This window comes from Hipposideros armiger, unplaced genomic scaffold, assembly GCF_001890085.2.
Source record: "Hipposideros armiger isolate ML-2016 unplaced genomic scaffold, ASM189008v1 scaffold_152, whole genome shotgun sequence".
NCBI classification, from domain to species: Eukaryota; Metazoa; Chordata; class Mammalia; order Chiroptera; family Hipposideridae; genus Hipposideros; species Hipposideros armiger.
This window is the reverse complement of record NW_017731502.1, coordinates 565,634-588,118: the sequence shown is the minus strand read 5'-3', so window position 1 is coordinate 588,118 and position 22,485 is coordinate 565,634. Positions and strand designations below refer to the sequence as shown.

At 48.5% G+C, this 22,485-nt stretch overlaps 1 protein-coding gene across 3 annotated transcripts in view; it reads left to right on the top strand.

Moving 5' to 3' along the window:
• SLC6A1 (solute carrier family 6 member 1) overlaps nt 1–21,625 on the top strand; it is a 42,345-nt gene extending 20,720 nt beyond the window's left edge. Inside the window, exons 2-16 of one of the 3 annotated variants that reach the window (XM_019651141.1) lie at nt 1,853–1,915; nt 3,469–3,798; nt 4,204–4,335; nt 4,913–5,013; nt 5,914–6,023; nt 7,804–7,936; nt 10,970–11,104; nt 11,335–11,438; nt 11,720–11,844; nt 12,734–12,846; nt 13,231–13,362; nt 14,788–14,890; nt 16,002–16,102; nt 17,029–17,196; nt 19,215–21,625. In XM_019651141.1, coding sequence (XP_019506686.1) covers nt 3,561–3,798; nt 4,204–4,335; nt 4,913–5,013; nt 5,914–6,023; nt 7,804–7,936; nt 10,970–11,104; nt 11,335–11,438; nt 11,720–11,844; nt 12,734–12,846; nt 13,231–13,362; nt 14,788–14,890; nt 16,002–16,102; nt 17,029–17,196; nt 19,215–19,319 — 1,800 coding nt within the window. In that variant the 5' untranslated portion in view covers nt 1,853–1,915; nt 3,469–3,560 and the 3' untranslated portion in view covers nt 19,320–21,625. Of the gene's footprint in view, nt 1–1,852; nt 1,916–3,455; nt 3,799–4,203; nt 4,336–4,912; nt 5,014–5,913; nt 6,024–7,803; nt 7,937–10,969; nt 11,105–11,334; nt 11,439–11,719; nt 11,845–12,733; nt 12,847–13,230; nt 13,363–14,787; nt 14,891–16,001; nt 16,103–17,028; nt 17,197–18,224; nt 18,728–19,214 lie in introns of those variants that run through there. The other 2 variants (XM_019651140.1, XM_019651142.1) reach the window with 2 other exon arrangements.
• Nucleotides 21,626–22,485: the final 860 nt, after the last annotated feature.

The window sequence follows — 22,485 nt, the reverse complement described above, 5'->3', positions numbered from 1 at the left end:
TTTCTCTCTCTCTCTCTCTCTCTCGCCCTGAATGGTGGCAAGTGATCCTAGGATCCAGGGCACAGCACCAGTTTGAAAAACCTGGTAGGTTTTGGAGTTTGGTTTGAGTCTTCATGATAGTCAACAAGTAAATCCAGAGTTGAGACCAGAAGTTGTTGTTCCCACAGGCCACGGACATTCCTGAGAACTTGGTCAGGTGGTAGGAGGGTGTGTGCAGAGATTCGAGATTGGAGCAGGAATCCCCTAAGCCAATGTAAGCAAAAATGGGGAACTTATATTTTGATTGTGGGATGGCTTTGTAAACTCTTAGCAGCGGGAGTGTAGCCAGTCTTAAGAAAGCCTGGAACCACAAAGTAGAATGCCTTCAAGACTCTCTCCATCTTTTGGTCTCTGCTTTCCCTCTCAGCAGACCAACTCTCTCTGCTGCTATGAGTGCAAGCTTGTCAGAAGATGGCCGCCTCAGTGGTAACAAGTTGCCGGGGGGACTGGCCTTCTTTCTCTGCCCAGTGTCAAATTCCCAGGGAAGGAACTTTGATTGGCTAGCCAGGGTCAGGTGATCAGCCCTGGTCTGAGGTGACTGGGTCATTTTAAACAAACATGGTGGCTGGAGCACACAAGGGTAGATCATGGGGACAGTTAAGAGCATCATTATTTTCACAGATAATGATCCCCCAAAGGAAGTCCGCTTTAGCCTCCCCCACTTTTCTGAGGCTGCTCTCTCCCCTGCATATCCCAAGACTCCATGGTAGACCATAGAATCACCTGCCTGCTGCCTCCTGCCATTCCTGATGATGCAAGGTGGTCACCCTATCTGAGTCTAGAGATCCTTCTGGCAGTGCCACGCCCAGGCCAGATGGGCATTGAGACAAACCTGTGGGTCATCTTTGAGAACAAGAAGCAGGGTTGGCAATAAAGCTTGGATTGTCCGAAGGTGGTCTGGTTCTCTGCGAGCTCTAGGAAGAGGCAATGGTGTTTGGTAATGGGGACTGCATGCGAGGGGCTGGAAGGTGAGTGCACGGCAAACCTGGGTCTCCCCAGCAGGGCAGAGCTGAGGGGAGGAAGCCATTTGGGGCAGTGGCCACACGTTGCTTTGACTCAGCTCTGAGAGTACACAGACCAGTGTGTCACACGTTCCTGTTTGCTCTAAGGGTTCCATAGTTTATTCTGTGATTTTTCTTAATTTAAAAAATTTTTTGTAGAAATTTAGAAATATATTTTATTTATAAATTTGCATAGAAACTACAAAGTAATTCTCAAAATCCAGAAAAGAGCAAAAAAATAAGAAAAGAATCACATATAAACTAATCACTGGTGACATATGAAGGTATACCCTTCAGTGTTTTTGTTTTTGTTTTTTAATAGATTTAGGGACGAGGCAAAAATAGGATCATACCAATAAACTGTTTAACACCTGCTTTTCTCGCTCCACATACCAAGGGGCTCTTTCCCATATTCTTACATGGTCTTTCACAGTTACTGCAAGGTTGGATGGAGGACGCAGAAAAATATCAGCTGCATTCCTTGACTCCCAGTGGGGCCCTGAGGAGATGCAGCCCCTCTGTGATTTATCTTTTCCTGCTGATAAAATTATGGAACGTTTTCTTCATGGTGCCCCCATACCTACCCCCACAGCTGCCCGAGGGCAGTGGACCTCACTCCTGCATGTTCCCTGCACCCTGTGGGCCAGCCACGCTTCGTAGACTCTCTGAGGTCACCCCAGCTGGGTGGCTCCGAGGGACTTGTATACAGCCCAGATGCTGGTAGGCTTCCTGCACCCCTGCTGCTGTCTGCCCAGGGCTGCCCATCAGCGCTGCCTGCCAGCTCACCGTCCCTCCTTTCCTCTGCTTTGCAGGCTGTCGCCCAGAGATTGCAGAGGGGGCTGCTCTGGAGCTGACCCACCGCAGAAAATCACCAGGTAACATCAGCAACCAAAATCACAATCATCGATGGAGTTCTCTTTCCAAACTGGTCAGGTGAAAAGCACTCATACAGGCATTAAAGCTCATTTTTGCCACGATTCTACAAGCCAGATAGCATTAACCCCATTTTATAGATGGGGAGACTGAGGCTAGAGCAATTAAGGGTAGTACTTTGAGTCATTCCGCTGGTAAAAGGCAGACTGGAGATTTGAACCCAGGACTGGACTGAGTCCCATGTCACACACTGTCCTCAACCCCTCACTGCCTCTGGAACTAGAGGTGAGCAAGGGGTAATATAGATAGAACATCTGGGGTGACCAAGGGTCAGAGAGGTCATATAAGCCAGTGGTCCTTCCTCACCTGAGGGCTGGAGCTAGGCTCCATGCATGAGAATCTCCTTTCAGGAATTTGTTAACAGTATAGATTTGGGGCTCATCTAGAGATTCTGATGAGGTACATGTGGGGTGGGGCCTGGGAGTGTGTCTTTATAAAGCTCCCCAAATGACTTGGAAAAACAGCCAGGCTTTGGAACTGCTGATGAAATAGCAACAAGTCCTCACCATTTGCCAGGTAGAGGGCGCTTCACTGAATAAGGAAAGAACAACAACCTGATGAGGGGCAACCTATATTATCATCCTCAATTTAAAAAGATAGGGAGAGTGGGGCCCAGAGAGTTTAAGACGTTTACTCAAAGTCACACAGCTTGAAAGTGGTAAAGAGGACTTCGGACATGGTCAGGGTCAGTCTGTGCTCATATACCGCCTCCACCCATCACCTGCAGCCAGCACACTTCCCTGTTCAGCCCGCGTTCAGATCCACCATAGCTTATCCTGCCATGGCTTTTATGGCGTCAGGGAATGAAAATAATGATCGAATCCAGGGAGGCAAGGATGAGGAGCACTTAATATTTCCATTTGGAAGTTTGGTCACCTCATGTTTCTCCTCTGAGCAGGACACATAATGGAGGGCACATGACACAGATGGCCAGAGTTGGAGTTAGCCCAGAAGACAACAGACCACATCCTCACATGTTGTCTTTGGAAACAAAAGGCACCTACCTCCCTTCCTCTGGGAGCAGGGGCTGGCAGGAGGGAGAGGGCTTATGGGAGAGCTTTCTTGGGCCCTTAGTTTTTTTTGTTTTGTTTTGTTTTGTTTTTATTGTTAGTTTCAGGTGTACAGAACAATGCAATAGTTATCCTTTTCACCCTCACAGAGTAACAACCCCCCTTCCCCCATGTATTGCCCTCCCACCCCCGATATCATGCTTATCTATTATAATTCCATTGATTCCAATCCCCCTCTCTATTCCATGTCCCGAGATTAAATGTATATATAATTATAGTTGACATACAATCTTATTCAACATCAGTTTCAGAAATACAGTGCGGTGGTCAGGCCTCTTCACTGACTATGAAGTAGTCTCCCCAACAGGACATGAGTCCATCTGGGCCCTTAGTTTTTTTGTGTGGGTTATTTTGTTTTTGTTATTTTGGGGGAACTCCAGAATCTTGCTCCCCTCATTGCCTGTCACCCCAGCCCTCTGTTCTAGGGTGACCTTGAGCCGCAAAACTGCTGTCCACGTGGACCGGGGCTGACACTGCACGTCCATCTGCCAGGACCCCTGTGTCCAAACTCCGAGACATGGCGACCAATGGCAGCAAGGTGGCTGACGGGCAGATCTCCACGGAGGTCAGCGAGGTCCCCGTGGCCAATGACAAGCCCAAAACCCTGGTGGTCAAGGTGCAGAAGAAGGCAGCGGACCTTCCAGACCGGGACACGTGGAAGGGCCGCTTTGACTTCCTCATGTCCTGTGTGGGCTACGCCATCGGCCTGGGCAACGTCTGGAGATTCCCCTATCTCTGCGGAAAAAACGGTGGCGGTAGGTGCTGGCCTGGCCACCTACCAGCTGGGCCCGGACCCCACAGAAAGTGTCCCTCATAGATGTTTTCTGGGGCACCCTTAGGGGAATGGATCCTCTAAAAAACTCTGAAAGGAGTGTCAGGCCCCACTTCCTGTTTCTTGTCCTTTTACCAAAGGATTCCCAAAGGGTGATTGTCCTCTGTCAATGATATCAAAAAGTTGACCTCTACATTTGCAAAGTGTAGGGGATATTCTTTGAGCAAAGGACATTCTTGGGCCTCGCTTTGGCTGTGGGTGCTGCTTTTGAGGCAGAGTGTAAGGGAGTCATGGCTGGGACCACAGAGTGCCCTGCTATGGTGGTCTCTCTGACCTGGGTTTCTCCAAAGCTGTGGGGCCACAAGCATCTCTCTTCTCAACCTTGCAGGAGCATTCCTGATCCCCTACTTCCTGACGCTCATCTTTGCGGGGGTCCCACTCTTCCTGCTGGAGTGCTCCCTAGGCCAGTACACGTCCATCGGGGGCCTGGGAGTGTGGAAGCTGGCCCCTATGTTCAAGGGTAAGTCTGCAGAGTGGGGCTGTGGGTCGTGATGTGATCCCACCCACAGGACGGTGGTGAAGCCAGGGCCTTCCCACCACCCCGGCCTCTCTAGACAGAGGGAGCTGCTTTGCCACATCTGAGCAAAGTGGAGCTCTTACAAGGGCCCAGGTAACAGGTGGTGATGCTGGCCAGAACCTAGGGTGGTGGAGGTGGAGAGGACGACCCCGTCCAGACGCCCCCATGCTCACATTAGCCTGCCTTGTTCTGTGAGCTTGTTTTCCTGGCAGGGGCTGGGTGTGACTTTCTTTGCTTCCTTGCTCAGTGCTGACAGACACTCAGGTGGACACATGGACAATTATGCTTGCCTAGCAAGCTCAGTCCCAGCCCAGCCTGTGTGTGTGTGTGTGTGTGTGTGTGTGTGTGTGGCAGACGCAAGGCCTGGTTCCCTCACTTGCCAGATGCATGTGACCGTAGCCAAGTTCCTGCCTCTCTCCAAAGCCCCATGAAATTGTAAATGTGGGAAATGATAGCAGAGACATGCACTGGGGCAGTTATCGCTATTAAATGAATGTCATGATGGTATATCCACTCCCAGGGGTGGGTCTTGCCGCTGCTGTGTTGTCCTTCTGGCTGAACATCTACTACATTGTTATCATCTCCTGGGCCATCTACTACCTGTACAATTCCTTTACTATGGTGAGTGGCTCCTCCGACCACCCCTCCAGAAAGAGCTAGACCCAGAGCCCACCCTCCATCCACTGGGACCACCATTCTGCTGACAGGGCCATTCCTCGGGTTGTGGGCATAGTCTTCAGCAGCCCTGGTCTCCCCACAATTATAGCACTGTGATCTGAGCCCCTGCTCTGAGCCAGGCACTTTGTGTGGGCTAACCTGTAATCCTCATGACACCCCTCTAAAATGGGCATTGTTACCCCACTTCATATGGACCCAGGTTCAAATCCTGACCCTACTATGATAGACCAGGTGTGGGAACTTTGGGAATGAGACTTAACCTCTCTGAACCTCAGTGTCCTCGTGTATAAAATGATGGTTAAAGGGAAACCTGCCTCCTAGGAGCTGTGAGGATTAAGGAGTAAATGTGTATACAGTGCTTGGATCTGTACCTGGCAAAGAACAAGCACTGTAAGTGTTCACTGTTCCTATCAGCATGCACAGGATCAGATGGGTGAGGTCTCTTGCCCAAGGTTGAGTAGCTGGGAAGTGGCCCCAGGATGGACACATGAAACCTTATGAGGCAGCTAGGAAAGCTGGTTTTCAGAGTGAAAAGTTAGCTGTGGGCCATTGGCGTAATGGATAACACATGTGACTCTAGATCAGAGTGAAAAGTTAGAGGTTCAAATCTGAGCGGTGTGACGCAGGAGCTGTGTGGTCTTGAGCAAGTTGCTGCCCCTTTCTGGTCTCTGAAATGGGGCTCACAGTGTGCCCTGCTTCTGGAAGCTGTCAGTAAGGGGAGGTGAAATAATGACTGAGGAGGCTCAGGTTACGGTGAGGGTAGATAGATGGGGTGTGCTGGGACCACTGTTGCCAGCCCCAGGCGGCTCAATGGGGTTTGTCTGTGCCACTGTGTCTTTGCAGTCACTGCCGTGGAAACAGTGTGACAACCCCTGGAACACAGACCGCTGCTTCTCCAACTACAGCATCTTGAACACCACCAACATGACCAGTGCCGTGGTGGAGTTCTGGGAGTGAGTATGGGGCCATCCATGGTGTGTGGGGGGGTCGTATCAGCCAGGGCCAGCAGGCACAGAGGTACCCTCCAAAGGCTGATGAGAAAGCTAAGTGAAGGACTATTCGTGGAGAGATGGGAGAGGCTAAGGGAATCACAGAGAGGGTGAAGCCCCTTCCCCTTCCCCCCAGAAAGAACTGGACCCTGGAAGGGGCCACTAGACATACACTGTGACCTTCAGTAGGGAAATCTGGCTGCAGATAAAGCCACAGCCAGCGGGGAGAATACCTCCCGGACCTTTCTCTCCTCCCGCCCTCCGCACACCTGCCATTGGTCAAACCCAGCAGAAGTTGGAGGGCAAGGGAGCCAGTGATGCAGCCATAGCCATCAGCTTCAGGACACGGAGCAGGGTAGAGAAGGTTGGCCAGTGGCCAGTGAGGGGAATAACGATCATAGGCGGAGAAGAATCACCAGGAGAGGCCAGTAAAGTCCCAATTCATCCTGAAAACCAGTCCAGTCTACTTAGAAACCCAGAGTCACTTGGAATAAAGACACACACACACACACACACACACACACACACACTCCATAGTGAAGGCCATGCTGATTGTATCTTCAGGGGAGCGCATCATACAAGATGCGTGTTGGGGGCATTCGTTTTCCAAAATGAGGTCCTAGGACCCAAATCTCTTTGGCATGGAGGAAGCGTGTGTGCTTGGCAGCTTGAAAGGGTCTGGGAGCAACCTGGAAGGTTCCACTGCATCTTAGATAAGCTGCCAGGAGGAGCCGTTGTCAGCAGGTGTCAGAACACATGATGCCAAATCTCTTTGTGCTAAACCGACCTTAGCTAAACTGTGTCCTTCCTTACAGATATAAATCAAATTCTGTTCCAACTGGTTCCGCTTTCGGGCATCTCCCACATATATTGGGGTGTCAGAAAAGTCATGACGCATTTTTGCAACGAAAAACAGAAAAAATATGTCATGACTTTTCCGACCACCCAGTAGTTGTCCCACATGTATCTAGGCTTTTCATTCAGCTATTTATTCAGTGAACATTTCTTGAGCACCTACCTGCCAGTCTGGTGGGAGACATGAGTAAGCAAACAGGCAGGGGCAGCACCAGGTGACCAGTGCTAAGAGGAGGGGCACGCAGGTAGCTGTGGGGGCACCAGGGAGGTGCCTGGACCAGCCTAGGTGAGGAGTGACATCTAAAGATGAAAAACAGTGTTGGGAAGACAGGAGTTAGCACACGGAAGAGTGTGCGTGAAGGCTTGGGGGCAGGCGAGAGAGAGTAAGCAAGGCTGGGGTGAGGAAGTGACAAACTGTCCAGTCTTATGAGAGTTTGAGGAGGCTGCGGTGAGAGCTGAGACGAGAGAGACAAGCAGGGGCCAGCTCAGGAAGGCTTTGCAAGGTCCACCTGGAGAGTTTGGGCTTCATACTGAGAACAGTAGTATTCACTGCAGACTTTTAAGCAGAGGAATGACGGGACCAGACTTGCAGTTTAGAAGGATCCCTGGGCCGGGAATGGGAACAGTGTGAAAGTGAAGGCACACTGCTAGGAGGCTACTGCAGCCATCCAGGTGAACAACAACGGTGGTTGACCTAAGGCACTGGCCAGTCAGCACTTTCCACCAGTCAGTGTAATGGGCCCCACAGTCCCCACCCAGCTCTTGGATCTCCGTGAGCACAGATGTCAGCACAATCACAGTGGAGGCTATTGCCCATGTCCACGCCCTCTCCCCACTCGAGCCCCTGCCAGCCCCACATGACTTTCTTCTCCCTCCACTGTCCCACCAGGCGCAACATGCATCAGATGACAGATGGGCTGGATAAGCCAGGTCAGATCCGCTGGCCTCTGGCCATCACCCTGGCCATCGCCTGGATCCTTGTGTACTTCTGTATCTGGAAGGGTGTCGGCTGGACTGGAAAGGTAAGAGATGTGCACAGTGGGAACTAGAAGGGGATGGATCTACAAAAGGATCTCTGCCCTGGACAGGAAGTCTGTACCTCCCAGGAGCCCTTCATCTCTCTGTGCCTCAGTTTTCTTTCCTGTACAATGGGAATAATATTACCTACCTTTCAGGCAGGTGTGAGGATTAAAGGAAATAATGCAAATCATGCCCTTAACGCAGTGCCAGGTTCATGGTAAGTCTCTTACGATTCCCCAGGGCCTGGTAGAGCCACCGAAAAACAGGGCAAATGTTGCTCATGGACCGTTGAACAAACGGTCCCTGAGCATCTACTCTGTTCCATGCCTTGTTCTAGGCGGGTGGGAGATCCCCGGGTGAACATTCCACATCCCAGCCTTAGAGGTACAACAGAGATGGAGTGATTAATGGCTGAATACTCAGGCCTTGTATTCAAACAGTCCTGAGTTCAGATCCCAACTCGGCGATTGATTTGGCTGTGTGACCTCCATCAAGTCACTTCACCTCTCTGAAACTCAGTTTCCTTCTCTAAAATGGGGCTAACATCTATGCTTATCCATTGGTTTGTTATGCAAATCAAATGAGACAGTGATTTTGTAAAGCACTCAGCAACTAGCACAGGGAGTTATTGTTTTTTGTTTTTATTATTGGCAAGGGCAGAGCCAGACCAAGCTGGGGTGTCCAGCCTGGAGACATCCGAGGAGCTTGCTGATCAAACTGCGGGGAGTGAAATTGGCCTCACCCCCACCTCTTTCCCCCTTACGCCCCATCCCATGAGTCTGGGGACAGAAGGTGGCAAAGTCTCTCACCGGCCTTGGCCTGAAGGACTCAGGGCAAGTGTGTCATTTGAGGGTCAAACAAGTAAAGAGGAGAATGAATTTGAACTGAATAAGACTGGAGACAGAGAGGTCCAGACTACCTAACAAGTTGTACTAGCAAAACATAACTTTAATGAAGTCCACACTTGGGCATGGGCACAGCTGATGAAAAGCTGTCCTATTTCAGTCTGGTGGGACCTTTGGACCCAACAGGTTCTCAGATTCAAGGCTGGTGTCAAACAGCTTTGCTCTGTCCCTAGGCTAGGCAGGCAGAAGGAGGGCACAGGTGTCTCCTGGCCCAACTTTCAGAAGCAAAAGAATGTAGGCATAAGAGCTTTGGAAGAGACAGCTAAGTTTGAATCTCAATCCCCTGGTTCCTACCTGTGTGCTCTTGGGCAAGTCTCTGAGCCTCACTCTGAACGTCACTTCTCTGAGCCTCAGTCTCTTCACCTGTTAAGTGGTTACAATAATAGTACCTTACAGGGTTGTCACAAAGACTGTAGGGGGATAATCTATGCAGAGTATGTATCATATGCCTAACACATAGTAGGCACTCCATACATGACATCAATTATAATTGTTTTGGTGTGGTATCTAGAGTTCCTGCTATATTAGTAGACTAACTACTTCTTGGGGACAGAGAGTAGGGCCTCTCTCACTGCATCTTTTGAGTGAGTCGACCAATCCATCCATAAGCATTTACTGAGCACCTACTGTCTACCTAGTTCCATGCTGAACATGGAAGACACATTGAAGTGCAAGATCTAGGCAACATATATTAAACGTGATGTATGTTCTCATGCAACCAAGCTTTCTGAGTAGTAAGGTTGATTGTATGCATTTTCCAGACAAGAAAACGCTAGGCTCAGGGAGGATAAGAAATCGACCCAATGTCACACAACTTATAGGTGACACAGAGGGTTTTGAATCCCCTTATACTAATTGCAAGTACAGTGGATTTTCTACGGGATCATGGCTGCTTTTTCTAACTCGGAAGAATCTCAGAGTCAAGTCAGGGAGATGAAACTAAACCAGAGAACAATTTATGCTGAGCATGACTCAGAGATACAGAGGTCATTGAACTTGAAAATTGCTCTTTTACAGTAGGGAGCAAAGAAATGCAATTTCATACAATGATCTCAGTCTTTTGATTATCAATTTGGCAAAAAATAATTTTTAAGATGATTATACTCAGTGCTGGCATCTTTGAAGGATAGGCACCCTCTGTAATGCTGGACAAAGTTCAATTTCTGGAAGATAATTAGGCAATATAGATTAAAAGCCTTTGAGAAGCGTATTCATTTTTTCTCAGTAATTCCACTTCTAGAAATTTTTCCCAAGACTAGTCTAATTTTTTTAGTGTCATTTGTTAGTAATATTTTAGTATAATTTGTCTACTTTTATAGACAAAGTTTTATATACAGGGCTGGCCAATGTAGAATCGGAAATAACCTCAGTGGATAACAGTGGGGGAAACTTTCAAAAGGATGGTGAAACCTCCTGAGGGACTATTTTATATAATTAAAAATCACATTGTAATGAGACGATAGAATAATCTTTGGTAAACAAAACAAGAAACAAAGCTGTATATACTGTGTGTTTTTAAACTTGAAACATGTCAAATGAGAAGGCAAGTAATAATTTGAGCCTCATCTTGTAAGAAAATGTGATCATATGTGCAAAAGAAAGTCTCAAAAGAGGAACAGTAAAATGTTAAATCTGCGCATTTATGTATTTGTCAGGCATTTACTGAGTGTCTACTGTATACCATGGACCGTTCTGGGCACTGGGAAAACAGACGTGAACAAGACAAGCCCTGTCCCTCATGTAACTTACATTCTAGGGGCTGTTTAAAGGAACTTTAATTGTGTGTGTGTGTGTGTGTGTGTGTGTGTGTGTGTGTGGTGTAATTTTTTAAAAATTTCCTTTCACCACATGGATTACTTGAATAAATTTAAACAGAAATCAAAAAATAGGAGGGGTAGGGGAAGGGAAAAACGAAAAACTGGGGTCTGAGCTGGTTGGTTCAGACTCCTAGGAGAGGCTGCAGAAAAGTGGCCAAGCAGAGCAGATTAGAAACCTAGAAAGGCTTCCTGGAGGAAGACAAACCGGAACCAAGCCCAGAACCACAACAGGTACAAATGTAGGTGAAGTGGGGCAGGGGGAAGCATGGGTCCTCTGAAGGGGGCGTGACTGCATCACCCACTTTCCTCCCAGGTGGTCTACTTCTCAGCCACGTACCCCTACATCATGTTGATCATCCTGTTCTTCCGAGGAGTGACGCTGCCCGGTGCCAGGGAGGGTATCCTCTTCTACATCACGCCCAATTTCCGCAAGCTGTCTGACTCCGAGGTGAGCGGCCCTCCTGGACTCCAGTCCTGGAGGGCACCGGCTGGGTTAGCAGCACACCTGAGTCCTGAGCCGCCGTTTAATAGCTTTAGGATAAGTTCCTACACCTCTCTGACCCTCCGATGAAAACTGGGATTCTTCCCACCTCGAACGGATTTGCACATGTAAAAGAACCCTAAGGCACTGTGGCTCTGATTATAATTTTAACTATTTTTTGATCACTCTACCTATAGGTGTGGCTGGATGCAGCTACCCAGATATTCTTCTCCTACGGGCTGGGCCTGGGATCCTTGATCGCTCTTGGAAGCTACAACTCTTTCCACAACAATGTCTATAGGTGGGAGAGCACAGGAGTCCCTTCGTTCCCGGCCACGCCCCACTGCGGCCGCGCCCCCTGGTCTTTCTCCACTGTCAGCCCCACCCCTCTCAGAGCCAATCTCTTCTGGCCACTACTTCTGATTCAGTCCCTCCCCTGTGGATGCGGGGGGGGGGGTGGACCAACCTGCCCTGTAGCCCCACTCCCAGGCACCCTCTTCCACCCAGCCCCTTACTAACTACTGACCAGTAGCTCACCTTCCTGCCAGCCATGCCCTTCTGACTGTGCCCTTCTCTCTGCAGGGACTCCATCATTGTCTGCTGCATCAATTCGTGCACCAGCATGTTCGCAGGATTTGTCATCTTCTCCATTGTGGGCTTCATGGCCCATGTCACCAAAAGGTCCATTGCTGATGTGGCAGCCTCAGGTCAGCGTTGCACAGTGGAGGGCCAGGGCTTAGGGAGAGGGAGAAGCTAACCGTGCTGGCCTTTACAGTCATTATATCACCAACACCTTGGCTCTCTAGCATTGAGGTCACTATATGCCAGGCAGGACACTGAGCATTTATGTGGACTGTATCCCTGCATCTTCACAACACTATGAGGTCACCTGGCCAAGATCAGGGAGCTAGAAAATGGTGGAACTTTAGACATGAGTCCAGACATGGCTGATTGCAAAGCCTGGCCCTACTGTCACTTCCAGCATAATCCTGGACACCTGGGGGAAGAAGACCCACTCTTGCTCCTCTGGGATAGAAACTCTGGTCCAACTCAGCCATGTTCACCACCATGACACAAGGCACCCAAATCAGTGCATTTGTCCAAGTTCCAAAAATGTTATCACCAAGTGGGCTGTGCCCACTCTACGTGCCACACAGTCATCCATGCCACAGTATCCAAGGAAAAACCCAGGCAACTCTGCCCTTCCCTGCTCAGCCAGGAAATCAGCAAACGTGAGGGACTGCTATGTACACGGCAGAGGTTCTGGGTTCAGAGAGGTAACATGACTTGCCCCTTCCCTGTCATGGAGAACTGGGCTGGTCGTGTGGACAGGAACGTTCCCCACTGAGGGCCTAATCTCACTGCTGGCCAGGCTACCACAGCCCCTCATCTCAACTCACTGGTCCCCTTGCCTCTGGACACCACCCTATTGCCTCCCCCGCTACACACACTGTTCCCTCATGTAGAAAAAGGGGACTGACTACACTCACTCCAAAGATGAAATGAATTAAAGCTTAGAAAAGGGTGTGTGCTGGGTATGCTGTAGGTGCTCAGTACCTTTTATTTCTTTCTCCTTTTATGCCCTTTCCCCCACAGGCCCTGGGCTTGCGTTCCTGGCGTACCCAGAGGCAGTGACCCAGCTGCCCATCTCTCCCCTCTGGGCCATCCTCTTCTTCTCAATGCTGCTGATGTTGGGCATTGACAGCCAGGTAAGCACATCCTCCCTGGCACCTTGAGGAGCCCCCACCCAGCCTCACCTATCCGGGAGCAAGCAGGGAGAGGAGGCTAATGCCCTAGGCCCCAGGGAAGATGGTCAAGAGTTTCAGACCCCTAGAATGCTCCGCCTGATGAAAGTTCAGGGAACAGCTCAGCCGCCTTCCCCATTTTCCAGATGGGGAAACATGTGCCCGGAGGGAAGGGACTCTCCTGAGATCACAAAGGGAGGCGGAGGCAGATCAGGCTTAGACCCTGGAGCTCTCTGACCCTGCTGCCCCAGTGTTGCCAGGCTCTATGGTCTTCGCCCAGAGAATCGGGTTTCATGTGGGTTGGGGCTGGGGCCTACTGCGGGTGGCTGACCTCCACTCCCCCTGAAGTTCTGCACCGTGGAGGGCTTCATCACGGCCCTGGTGGACGAGTACCCCAGACTCCTCCGCAATCGCAGGGAGCTCTTCATTGCTGCCGTCTGTGTCGTCTCCTACCTGATCGGCCTCTCTAACATCACCCAGGTGAGCACCATCAGCACCTGGCCCTGGCTGTCAGCCCCAGGGCCACCCCCAGGCTCTCTTCATGCTGGCCTTGTCTTCTCCTCCTGCCATCCATTCATTGAGCACCTTCTTCGTGCCTGGCCTGGCACACATGCCAAGGAGTCAGATGGGGTTCCTGCCCTCGAGGGGCCCCTGGGCTGGTGGGAGACACAGACACTGAGTTAGAAATGATAGGACAGAGCTAGAGAATACAGCCCTTTACCAGGCCTGGGGCAACAGGGACTGCTTCCTAGAGGAAGGGATGCAGGGACTGAGTTTCGAAAGACTCTCAAAAATTAAGTGGAGGGTCAAGGTGGAGTTGGGCCTTTGAAGTTGACACTGCCCCTTCCTCTCACTTTCACTTTTCCTTTTCTGTCGATATTAATAAGCAATGCTTTCTGCACTCAAGGCCTTCCCCGTCTACTCAGAAGACAGGCACAAAACTGATGAATTGTACAATAAATATAAATGACCCTAAAGCCATGAGCTCAGCGCTATGGATCTGATTTATGATCCACAAAACCACCCCGATCCAAAGATAGTTCAGACCCAGAATGACTGTTCATTCATTCCTTCATCATTGCTGAACATCTCTTATGGGTCTGGCATGACACTGGAGATGTCAGCAGTTAACATGACAAATTAACTTGGTGGACAAGACTGACATACAAATGGAGATCATTAAAGGCCACAAAGAAAAGGGGATAGTGGGACAGAGAATGACCAGCAAGGATGCTACCTCAGACAGAGTAGTAAGGAGAGGTCCCTCTGAAGAAGTGATCGTTAAACTGAGACTGAAATGGTGAAGAAGAGCCAGCCAGGGGAAGATGTAGCTAGGGGAGGAAAGTACAGCAGGTGCAAAGGCCCTGAGGTGGGAATAGGCCTGATGAGCTTGAGGAACAGAAGGAAGGCCAGTGTGACAGGGCAGAGGGAGTGAGGGGTAGGTAAGTGGGGGATGCAGAACCAGATCATGCAGGACCTTGAAGTACAAGGCATTTGGATTTTATTTTATTATTTGATTTTCTATCTCTCTACTTAGTGATATGTTATGTTATTGTCTTACTTGAGCCATGGAGGGTTTTAAGCAGGGGAGGGCCGTGACTGGTTTAACATTGTAGACAGATGGCTCTGGTGACCAGCTCTACTTTCTGCCCTCCAGCCTTACCAGAAATGGGGCATTTCCCTCACCCCCAGACATTTTCTTCCCAAACCCCAGAGAGTCAACATGCACATCCTCTCAGAGTCCCAATGCCCTTAGTGCTTCCTCAGATCTACCCACAGCCTTCTTGCTGCAGGGTAGCCTAACCCTAACCTCGTCAGACTGCGAAACCCAGTTTGTGAACTGTGAACCGAATGCCCTGGGCGCTGGAGAAAGTGGCCTCACTCTCACTGCTTTTCCTCTTGCAGGGGGGCATTTATGTTTTCAAGCTTTTTGATTACTACTCTGCCAGTGGCATGAGCCTGCTGTTCCTCGTGTTCTTTGAATGTGTCTCCATTTCCTGGTTTTACGGTAAGCATCAACCTCTCCTTCCGTCATTCATTCACTCATTCATTCCTTTCTTCAATCATCATTCACCAATACAACTTGAACACAGGCCCTTTGCATGCATTAATTTATTTAGTCCTCACAACAATTCAATGATGTTAGCACAGGAGGTCCCATGTTCAGAAGATACCATAAGAAGAACAGTTAAATAAACTCATTTAAAATGGGAACGATAATAAATAAATAAATTAATTAATTAATTAAAAGGAACCAAAATTTATTCATAAATTTTGGGATAAAATGGTTTGTTTGAGATTTTATTTAGAAAAGGGAAACCTAACCTACAAAAAAAAAATCTAAAGTTAAATTAGTTTTTAAAGTTAGGCTATAATTAAAAGTATGCACTATCTTAGAGCAAAGCATGAAGGAAACAATGATTTCATTTGTTTATTTCGTGGCCTAAGTTTCCAGACCCAACAGCATGATAGTCAAAGGATGTCCTTCCCCACACTTTGATTATCACAACAAGATGATGTGTTTGAAAGAAATGTTCTCTGGGGCCCCTCTTAGTCCTTGATAATCATTGTATCTTCTTTGCCACCTCACTCTCCCCATCACTTTCCTTTCCTCAGCTCTAGCTGGCCTAGTGCCAGCAATGACTTGGCTTATAATTGGAGCAGTGCCCAACATCACTCATGAACTTCATGACATCTGCGGGTTTTTGCAAGATTTGCAGTTCTTTGCAACCTATCACCAGTTGCTGATAGCATCAGATCATCAGGGAAAACCACCTCTGCCCAGCAAGGCTTCAAAGGAATGGCTAGGAGAGATGTTGGCTGGGATGGACATAAGAGTGGTGGGGACACGTTTTATAAGTACATATACCTGATTGTTGGTAGATATTTTCACATTAAGGTGACTTGCTTTCCCACACAACCCACTTGCTGTTTGGATTTGGTTACTGAGTACTTAGATAACAAGGAACCCCCACCCTAGAGCATTAGCCCATGTTACAGATGAGGAAACTGAGGCTCAGGTTAGGTGACTTGCCTATGGCCACACTGTGACAGGTTGAGTTTAGCCTGTAGTGCCCACAGCTCATCCATCCTGCCTGCTTTTGCTTCAAATGTCACAGGTGTCAACCGATTCTATGACAACATCCAGGAGATGGTTGGCTCCAGGCCTTGCATCTGGTGGAAACTCTGCTGGTCTTTCTTCACCCCAATCATTGTGGCGGTAAGGACAAGGCTTGATCAGCTCTGTTAGGATGAGGACGTATTAGGCCCTGGGGCAACTCAGGTCTGGAAAGAAACTTCTAGAGACAAAGGCATATGGAAGAGGCCCCAGACCCCTGTTTCCTAATAATACTACCCCGTGCCATCGGCTGAGCATCTATTCTGTGCCCTGCATGAACCGGACACATTGCATCATCCTCACAAACCTAGCAAATTAGACATTATTACCCTACTTTACTGCTGAGGGACCCAGGTCTCACCTGGTCAAGCATCACTAACGCATGCTGCATTCAAACCAGGTCAGCCTGATTCTGAAGCCCAGACTATTCATACTGGGAGGCCTGTCATTCTCAGCATCTCCCATTCCTTCCCAAAAGAGGAAGCTGGGGCATGAGCAAGCCTGGGACGGGGTTTCACCAGGTCCTCGGTGTGGGGGCCAGGCCACTACATGTGTTGTGTCCTGCACGATGGCACCCAGCCAATGGCAGACTGGAGGGCTGACATCCACCCTTGTTCGGCTTGCCAAGCTGGTTAGCTTGGAGGAAGGGATGCCTTTTTCTATTGGTCCTCCCAGAGGAAGCACCTTTTGCTATTGGTTCTTCCAGGGAGGGTGCCTTTTTTTATTGGTCCTTCCAGAAAGAGTACTTTCTTCATATTGAAGAGGGGTGTCCTTTTCAATGGGTTCTTATGGGGAATGCTCTTTTGCTATTGGTCCTCCCAGAGGAGGTGCCTTCTTCTATCATGCATGAGGACAATTTATGTACCAGAAGTGGCCTTGGGTGCAGGATTCCCAAGATGCTGGGGCCCTTGTGAGGGTCAGCCTCAGGGAAGGGGTGGAGGACAGTAGACCTGTTGGCTGCAGGGTCCAGGGAGGGAGCTTGGTTGTCCACTCTGGGTGACTGACTTCCCCTCCCCCCGTCCTCCCAGGGTGTGTTCATTTTCAGTGCTGTGCAGATGACTCCCCTCACCATGGGAAGCTATGTTTTCCCCAAGTGGGGCCAGGGCGTGGGCTGGCTCATGGCTCTGTCTTCCATGGTCCTCATCCCTGGGTACATGGCCTACATGTTCCTCACCTTAAAGGGCTCCCTGAAGCAGGTAAGTCCCTTCTCCACTCTTTGCATCGCTGGTGCCCTTCCTCCATTGTGCTGGGAATAGCCTCTACGCTTGTGGAGCTCACTGTCTAGTTGGGGAGACAGACAAGTGAATACCAATGAAATAGAGTGCTAGAGGTGCCACGATTGGGGTAGACCATGGCTATTGGTTAGCCCTACCTGGGTTGAGGAGGGTTAGGGAAGGCTTCCTAAAAGAAGAGGTAGCTGAGGAGAGACCTAAGAATGAGCTAGAGTTAAAAGTAGAAGCAGAAAGGATGTTCCTAGAAGAGGAAGGGAAGCATGTGAAAGGCCCACAGGTATAAATTGATCAGTGTGACTGGAGGGTAGAGTGGGGAAGGGTACAGGGGGGTGATAAGAGATGAGGTTGGGAATGTAAGAAGGTCAGGCCAGATCATGAAGGGCTTTGAAAAACAGGACAAGAACTTTGGACTTTATCTTGAAGGTAATGGGGAGCCATTGAGGGTTTGGAGTTGATGAAGGGTGGGATCAGATGTATTGAGGACTCACTCCAGACATCATTTGTGAGCTTGATAAAGAGAAAACATGGTCTTACCCTCAAGGAAGGATAAAGCATGTAAGGCACGCTGCCCCAGCAGGGGCCCACCAGCATGCATTAGATCCATGCCAGCTCTCTGTTAAATTGTATTGAATTCTTGAGTGAAACATGGCAGTGCTGGAGGTACACAGGTGCCAGAAGCATTGATAGTGGAAGTGGGGAAGATTTCACTGGGGAGTGGATAATTAGATTATGGAGGGCTATAGCTGGGAGGACCCAGATCAGCGGCTCTCAACCATATTTCCCACCAAGATATACCTGCCAGACCCACTCAGAGCCAGAAGGAGAGACTCCCAGGTCTGCAGCATAGGGAAGATGGGTGGCAGGTTGTGTTCAGGCAGCCCCTGAAGTTGCTGGGCACCCTCCTCCTATCACAGATGGAGAAACTGAGGCCCAATGGGGAAACCACTTACCAATTCCTTGCAGTAAGTTATTAGCAGAGCCGGGGCTTGCAGCCCTTTCTTCCTGCTCCAGGTTCAATGTTTTCATTTCCCATGATCCTCTGCTGAGCCTCAAAAGGCAATCAGGCCTGCATTTGTGGAGGCGAGCACAGCCTGTGCAAAGGACCAGTGGTGAGAAAGGACAAGGCAAGTCTGAAGACATTGTGTTATTTAATGAGGCAGTATTGCAAGGGATGTGTATAGAGAAGGTAGTGGGAGATACATCCATTCAGCAAATATGTATTGAACACCTACTATATGCCAGACACTATTGTCAGTGCTGGGGATCCAGCACTGAACAAAACAAGCGAAAATCCCATCCTTTTGGAGCTTACATTCTAGTAGAGGAAGATCAACAAATAACAAAATAAAAGCACATTAGATGGGGAGGAGTGCTGTGGAGAAACTTACAGTAGTAAGGGGTTTAGGGAGTGAGGCCTTGCTGAAGAGGTAAGTGAACCAAGGCCTAAGGAGGTAGAGATGGAGCTGTGTAACTATCTGAAAGGAGGGACATACCAGACAGCGGGTATAGCAAGTGCAAAGGCCCTGAGGCAGGGGCATACTTGGTGTGTGTGAGGAGGTCAGCGTGGCTAGAGTAGAATAAGTGCGCGGGGGGGGGGGTGAGGGGAGGACACTGAGGTCTCAGGTGACAGGGGCCAAATTGTATGGGGCCTTGTAGGATTTAGATGAAACGGGGGCTATTGTTGGGTCCTGAGGAGTAGAGGGAAGTGATCGCAAACATAACCCCTCCCACTGCTGTGTTGAGAAGAGAATGAAGGGGGTGATGGTCAAGAATAGAAGTGGGGGCCAGTGGGGTTATTGCTATAACCCAAGTGAGAGGAGGTATACATGGGAGCATTGGAGGGTAGGGAGGATATGGGGATGTGGCTGGAGTCTGGGTGCTGTTTGAGGGCAGAGCAGACAAGATAGACTTGAAAAGAGGGTGGCAGCACAGAGTGGCCAGTCTCCTTCCACCCCAGCCTGAATTCTCCCTGGTCCCCACAGCGCATCCAGGTCATGATCCAGCCCAGCGAAGACATTGTTCGCCCAGAGAATGGTCCAGAGCAGCCCCAGGCTAGTGGCTCAGCCAGCAAAGAGGCCTATATCTAGGGGTACGGGGCAGCTCACCGACCCCACATTCTCACCCCCTGCAACCTGGCTGAACATGACCACCACTTGATGTCTGAAGATATCGTCTATCTCAACCTACCTCGAGTGGCGAGTCCAGACACCATCACCACCCAGAGAGGGGAGGTGGGGAACAGTCTCACCCCGGTGGGCCCTGCCGTGAGCAACGATACCCGATGGCTCCAGCACCCGTGGACCGGTGACCCTTGTAATCCAGGCCCCATAAGCATCAAGCGTTTGGCGTTTGTGATTGCCAAGGTAGATCATTTTTATCCTGCCAGGAAGCGGGACGCAGTGAGGCTGCACCCGCCTGGCTTTTAGTCGTTTTCCTGACTGTTCTCTTAACTGCCGAAACCCATGACTGTTATCTCGGACTTTGCAGGAGTTCGTTTCCGTCGGAACGCGGCTCTGTACACATGAAAAGGGCATTTTGTACAATGGGGATTTCCAGGGAGAGCTCACTCTTAAGTAGCAGGGAGCCAGCCGAGCTTTCATTTTTTGGTTTCCTCCTTCTGGAAGCAGCTTGACTTTAAAACAAGCCCCAAGGACCTCAGTCAGCTTTTCCAGAGTTGCTTCTCAAGCAGCCTGCCTGGTGTCCTTTTTCCCTGCCACAGGCTGAGGCAGCATCTCTGTGGCTAAGCTTCCCTGCCCCCTCCTAGCCAGGCCATTCTGATCGCACCTGGACCAACAGCGATCAATTCCAGTCGGGCCCTGCTGCCCTGCTCATTGGAAAACTGCCACAAGCACAATTGATTTTTTTATTGCCATTCCTGGGTGGGGGCCAAAGATCCCGCTGTGGAAGTCCCCTTATTGGAGCCCCAGGCTTTCTTAGGCTGCCCACCTTTACAGAACACAGAACAGGTGCAGGGGAAATCAAGGTGAAGTTCTGTCCCTGCCTGAGTCAAAATGGATCCAGTGATCTTTCTTGAACTATCTTCCTCACTGCCACCCTATTCAAAGCTGCTGCCTTCTCACCTTCTCTGCAATTCCTCAGTGGGAATCCTCTCACTGCCACTAAAATCTACCCAGCCCACTAACTAAGGAGCTAGTGTTAATCCAGCCCTCCCCTCCAACCCCCCAAAGTGCTTCAGAGATTAAAACTGCTTCCGCGGGAGTAGCTTTTGTTCCTTTCCGGAATGGGCTCCATGGTGGTGGTGTTGGTGGTGGCGGCAAATTGGGTGAAGACAGTTCCTTGCAAGCCTCAGTAACTCAGCATTTTTCGTTTGCCAGGAAGGTGGGTTCCCATGTAGCAAATCGTATGTTGTGCCCTGTAGCTCCTTAGCTCGTTAGCTCACAAACTGTGTTTTACGACTTATTCTTAATAACTATGGTAAATAACTGTGACTGTGGGTTTTTTAATCTCTTGTCATTTTCATCCAAAAGTGACCAGTGACCAGCATACCAGTTCTTGCAATAAGGTATATTACCCTCAGAACATTAAGCACATTATTGTAGAGGAAACAAAAAGTACTTGTACACATGTAAACGTACACACATGTACACACTCATCCTCACCCATGATATATAGAGTCTCGTTTGATATTGTGTAGGAAATCCAAATCCTTTTCCTGAGGTCATCTGTAAAATAATCTCATTTGCTAAAGCATCCCAAATGCCAACTGGTGAATCCATGATCAAAATGCATTTGTATTGTTAAATTATAGGGTTTAGACTGAAAGGAACCCTTCACTGTGCCTCATGGTCCCACCCCTCCCCCCATCCTGTGTGAATTCCTTTAGAATAAGGACAGGAAGACTTCTAACTTTCTCTTTGTTCTTCAGTGTGACACTAACACCAGGTCTTTCTGAGACAAATGCAGTATATTTAATGTTTGTAAGCAAATCTACGTGAGATGTTTGGCAAGGAATCCCCTAACTGATTTCCATCCAAACCTACTTATATAGCACAATATTACGTGTCGTACAATTACTGTGAGAACTGTGAATATGTGTAACTTTTTTTAGTATTTGCCCTTAAGGGAAAAAGATATTGTATTATCATATATGCTTTTTTTTTTGCAATAAGGATTTATTCTCAGAATACCAGTAAATCTATCTCTATATAAAAAATATATGTAATATAAACATATTCAAACTATATACAGAGCCTGTTTTAAAAAAAATTACAGTATTATTTAGTAAAATTATCTGTTCTATGGACCAAATGTAAAATATTTATAAATGAAGATGCATTTTAAATGTCTATAAATGGTGTCATAACTACAGCACGGATGTTATGTACATTTCTAAGAATTTAGAGGAAAAATAATAAAGGTTCTATGATATACACATCAGACCTTCAATTCTTTGGAGTGGGGAATCAGAACAATAGCCCCTTTTATCAGAACAATGACACGTACACACAGTACTATTTTTCCCCAGTAGAGAGAGACTTGGGCTCAAAACCCAGCGAGATATGGCTAGACTTCCAAAAAGTCTTGGAATGTGGGGATGGAAAATGGTCTGAGCTACATAAGGGAGGCATTTTCACTTCTAAAAAACTCTAATATGGTCCACTGAAGGTTTAAAACTAGGCTCATAAAGAGCATATTTAGTTAACAAGGACGTTTCATTCACTCATTGATTCATTCCTCAAAATATTTTTAAAATTGTTGTTTTAATTTTATTTTTTAAATCTTGTTTAGAAAAAATTTGAATTCTACAGAGTTCTAAGTTGTAAGAATGGTTCAATGGACACCCAGCTTCACCAGTTGTTGACATGGTGACGCTTTCAACTCTCTGTTAACGTTCAGTCTGGGAAGCAGAACCACTATGAGTATTATGGAATAAGAGATTTATTACAGAAACAAGATTTTATACAATTGTGGTAGAAGTTAGGCAGTTAAGAGTCTGAGAGCGTTGGGGGATCAGAACTAAGTCACTAACCATCCAGAACAGGCGAGGTATTCACAATATGTGTGTCCCTACAGTTCCTCCTGCCTCTTTTGCATATTGCATTTTTGAGACTGCATGAGCACAGAATTCCATTGGACCCACAATGAGTGAGAGTTGAGTGAGACTCAAAGCCAGCACAAGGTAAGTGTGTTAGATCTACAACTGAACTTGACCAAGGGCTCTGAGAGCCCTGAGAAGCCACACTCTATTCAAACTAGAATTTGCTTCCAAAGCAGAAAGAAGACAATGGTGTT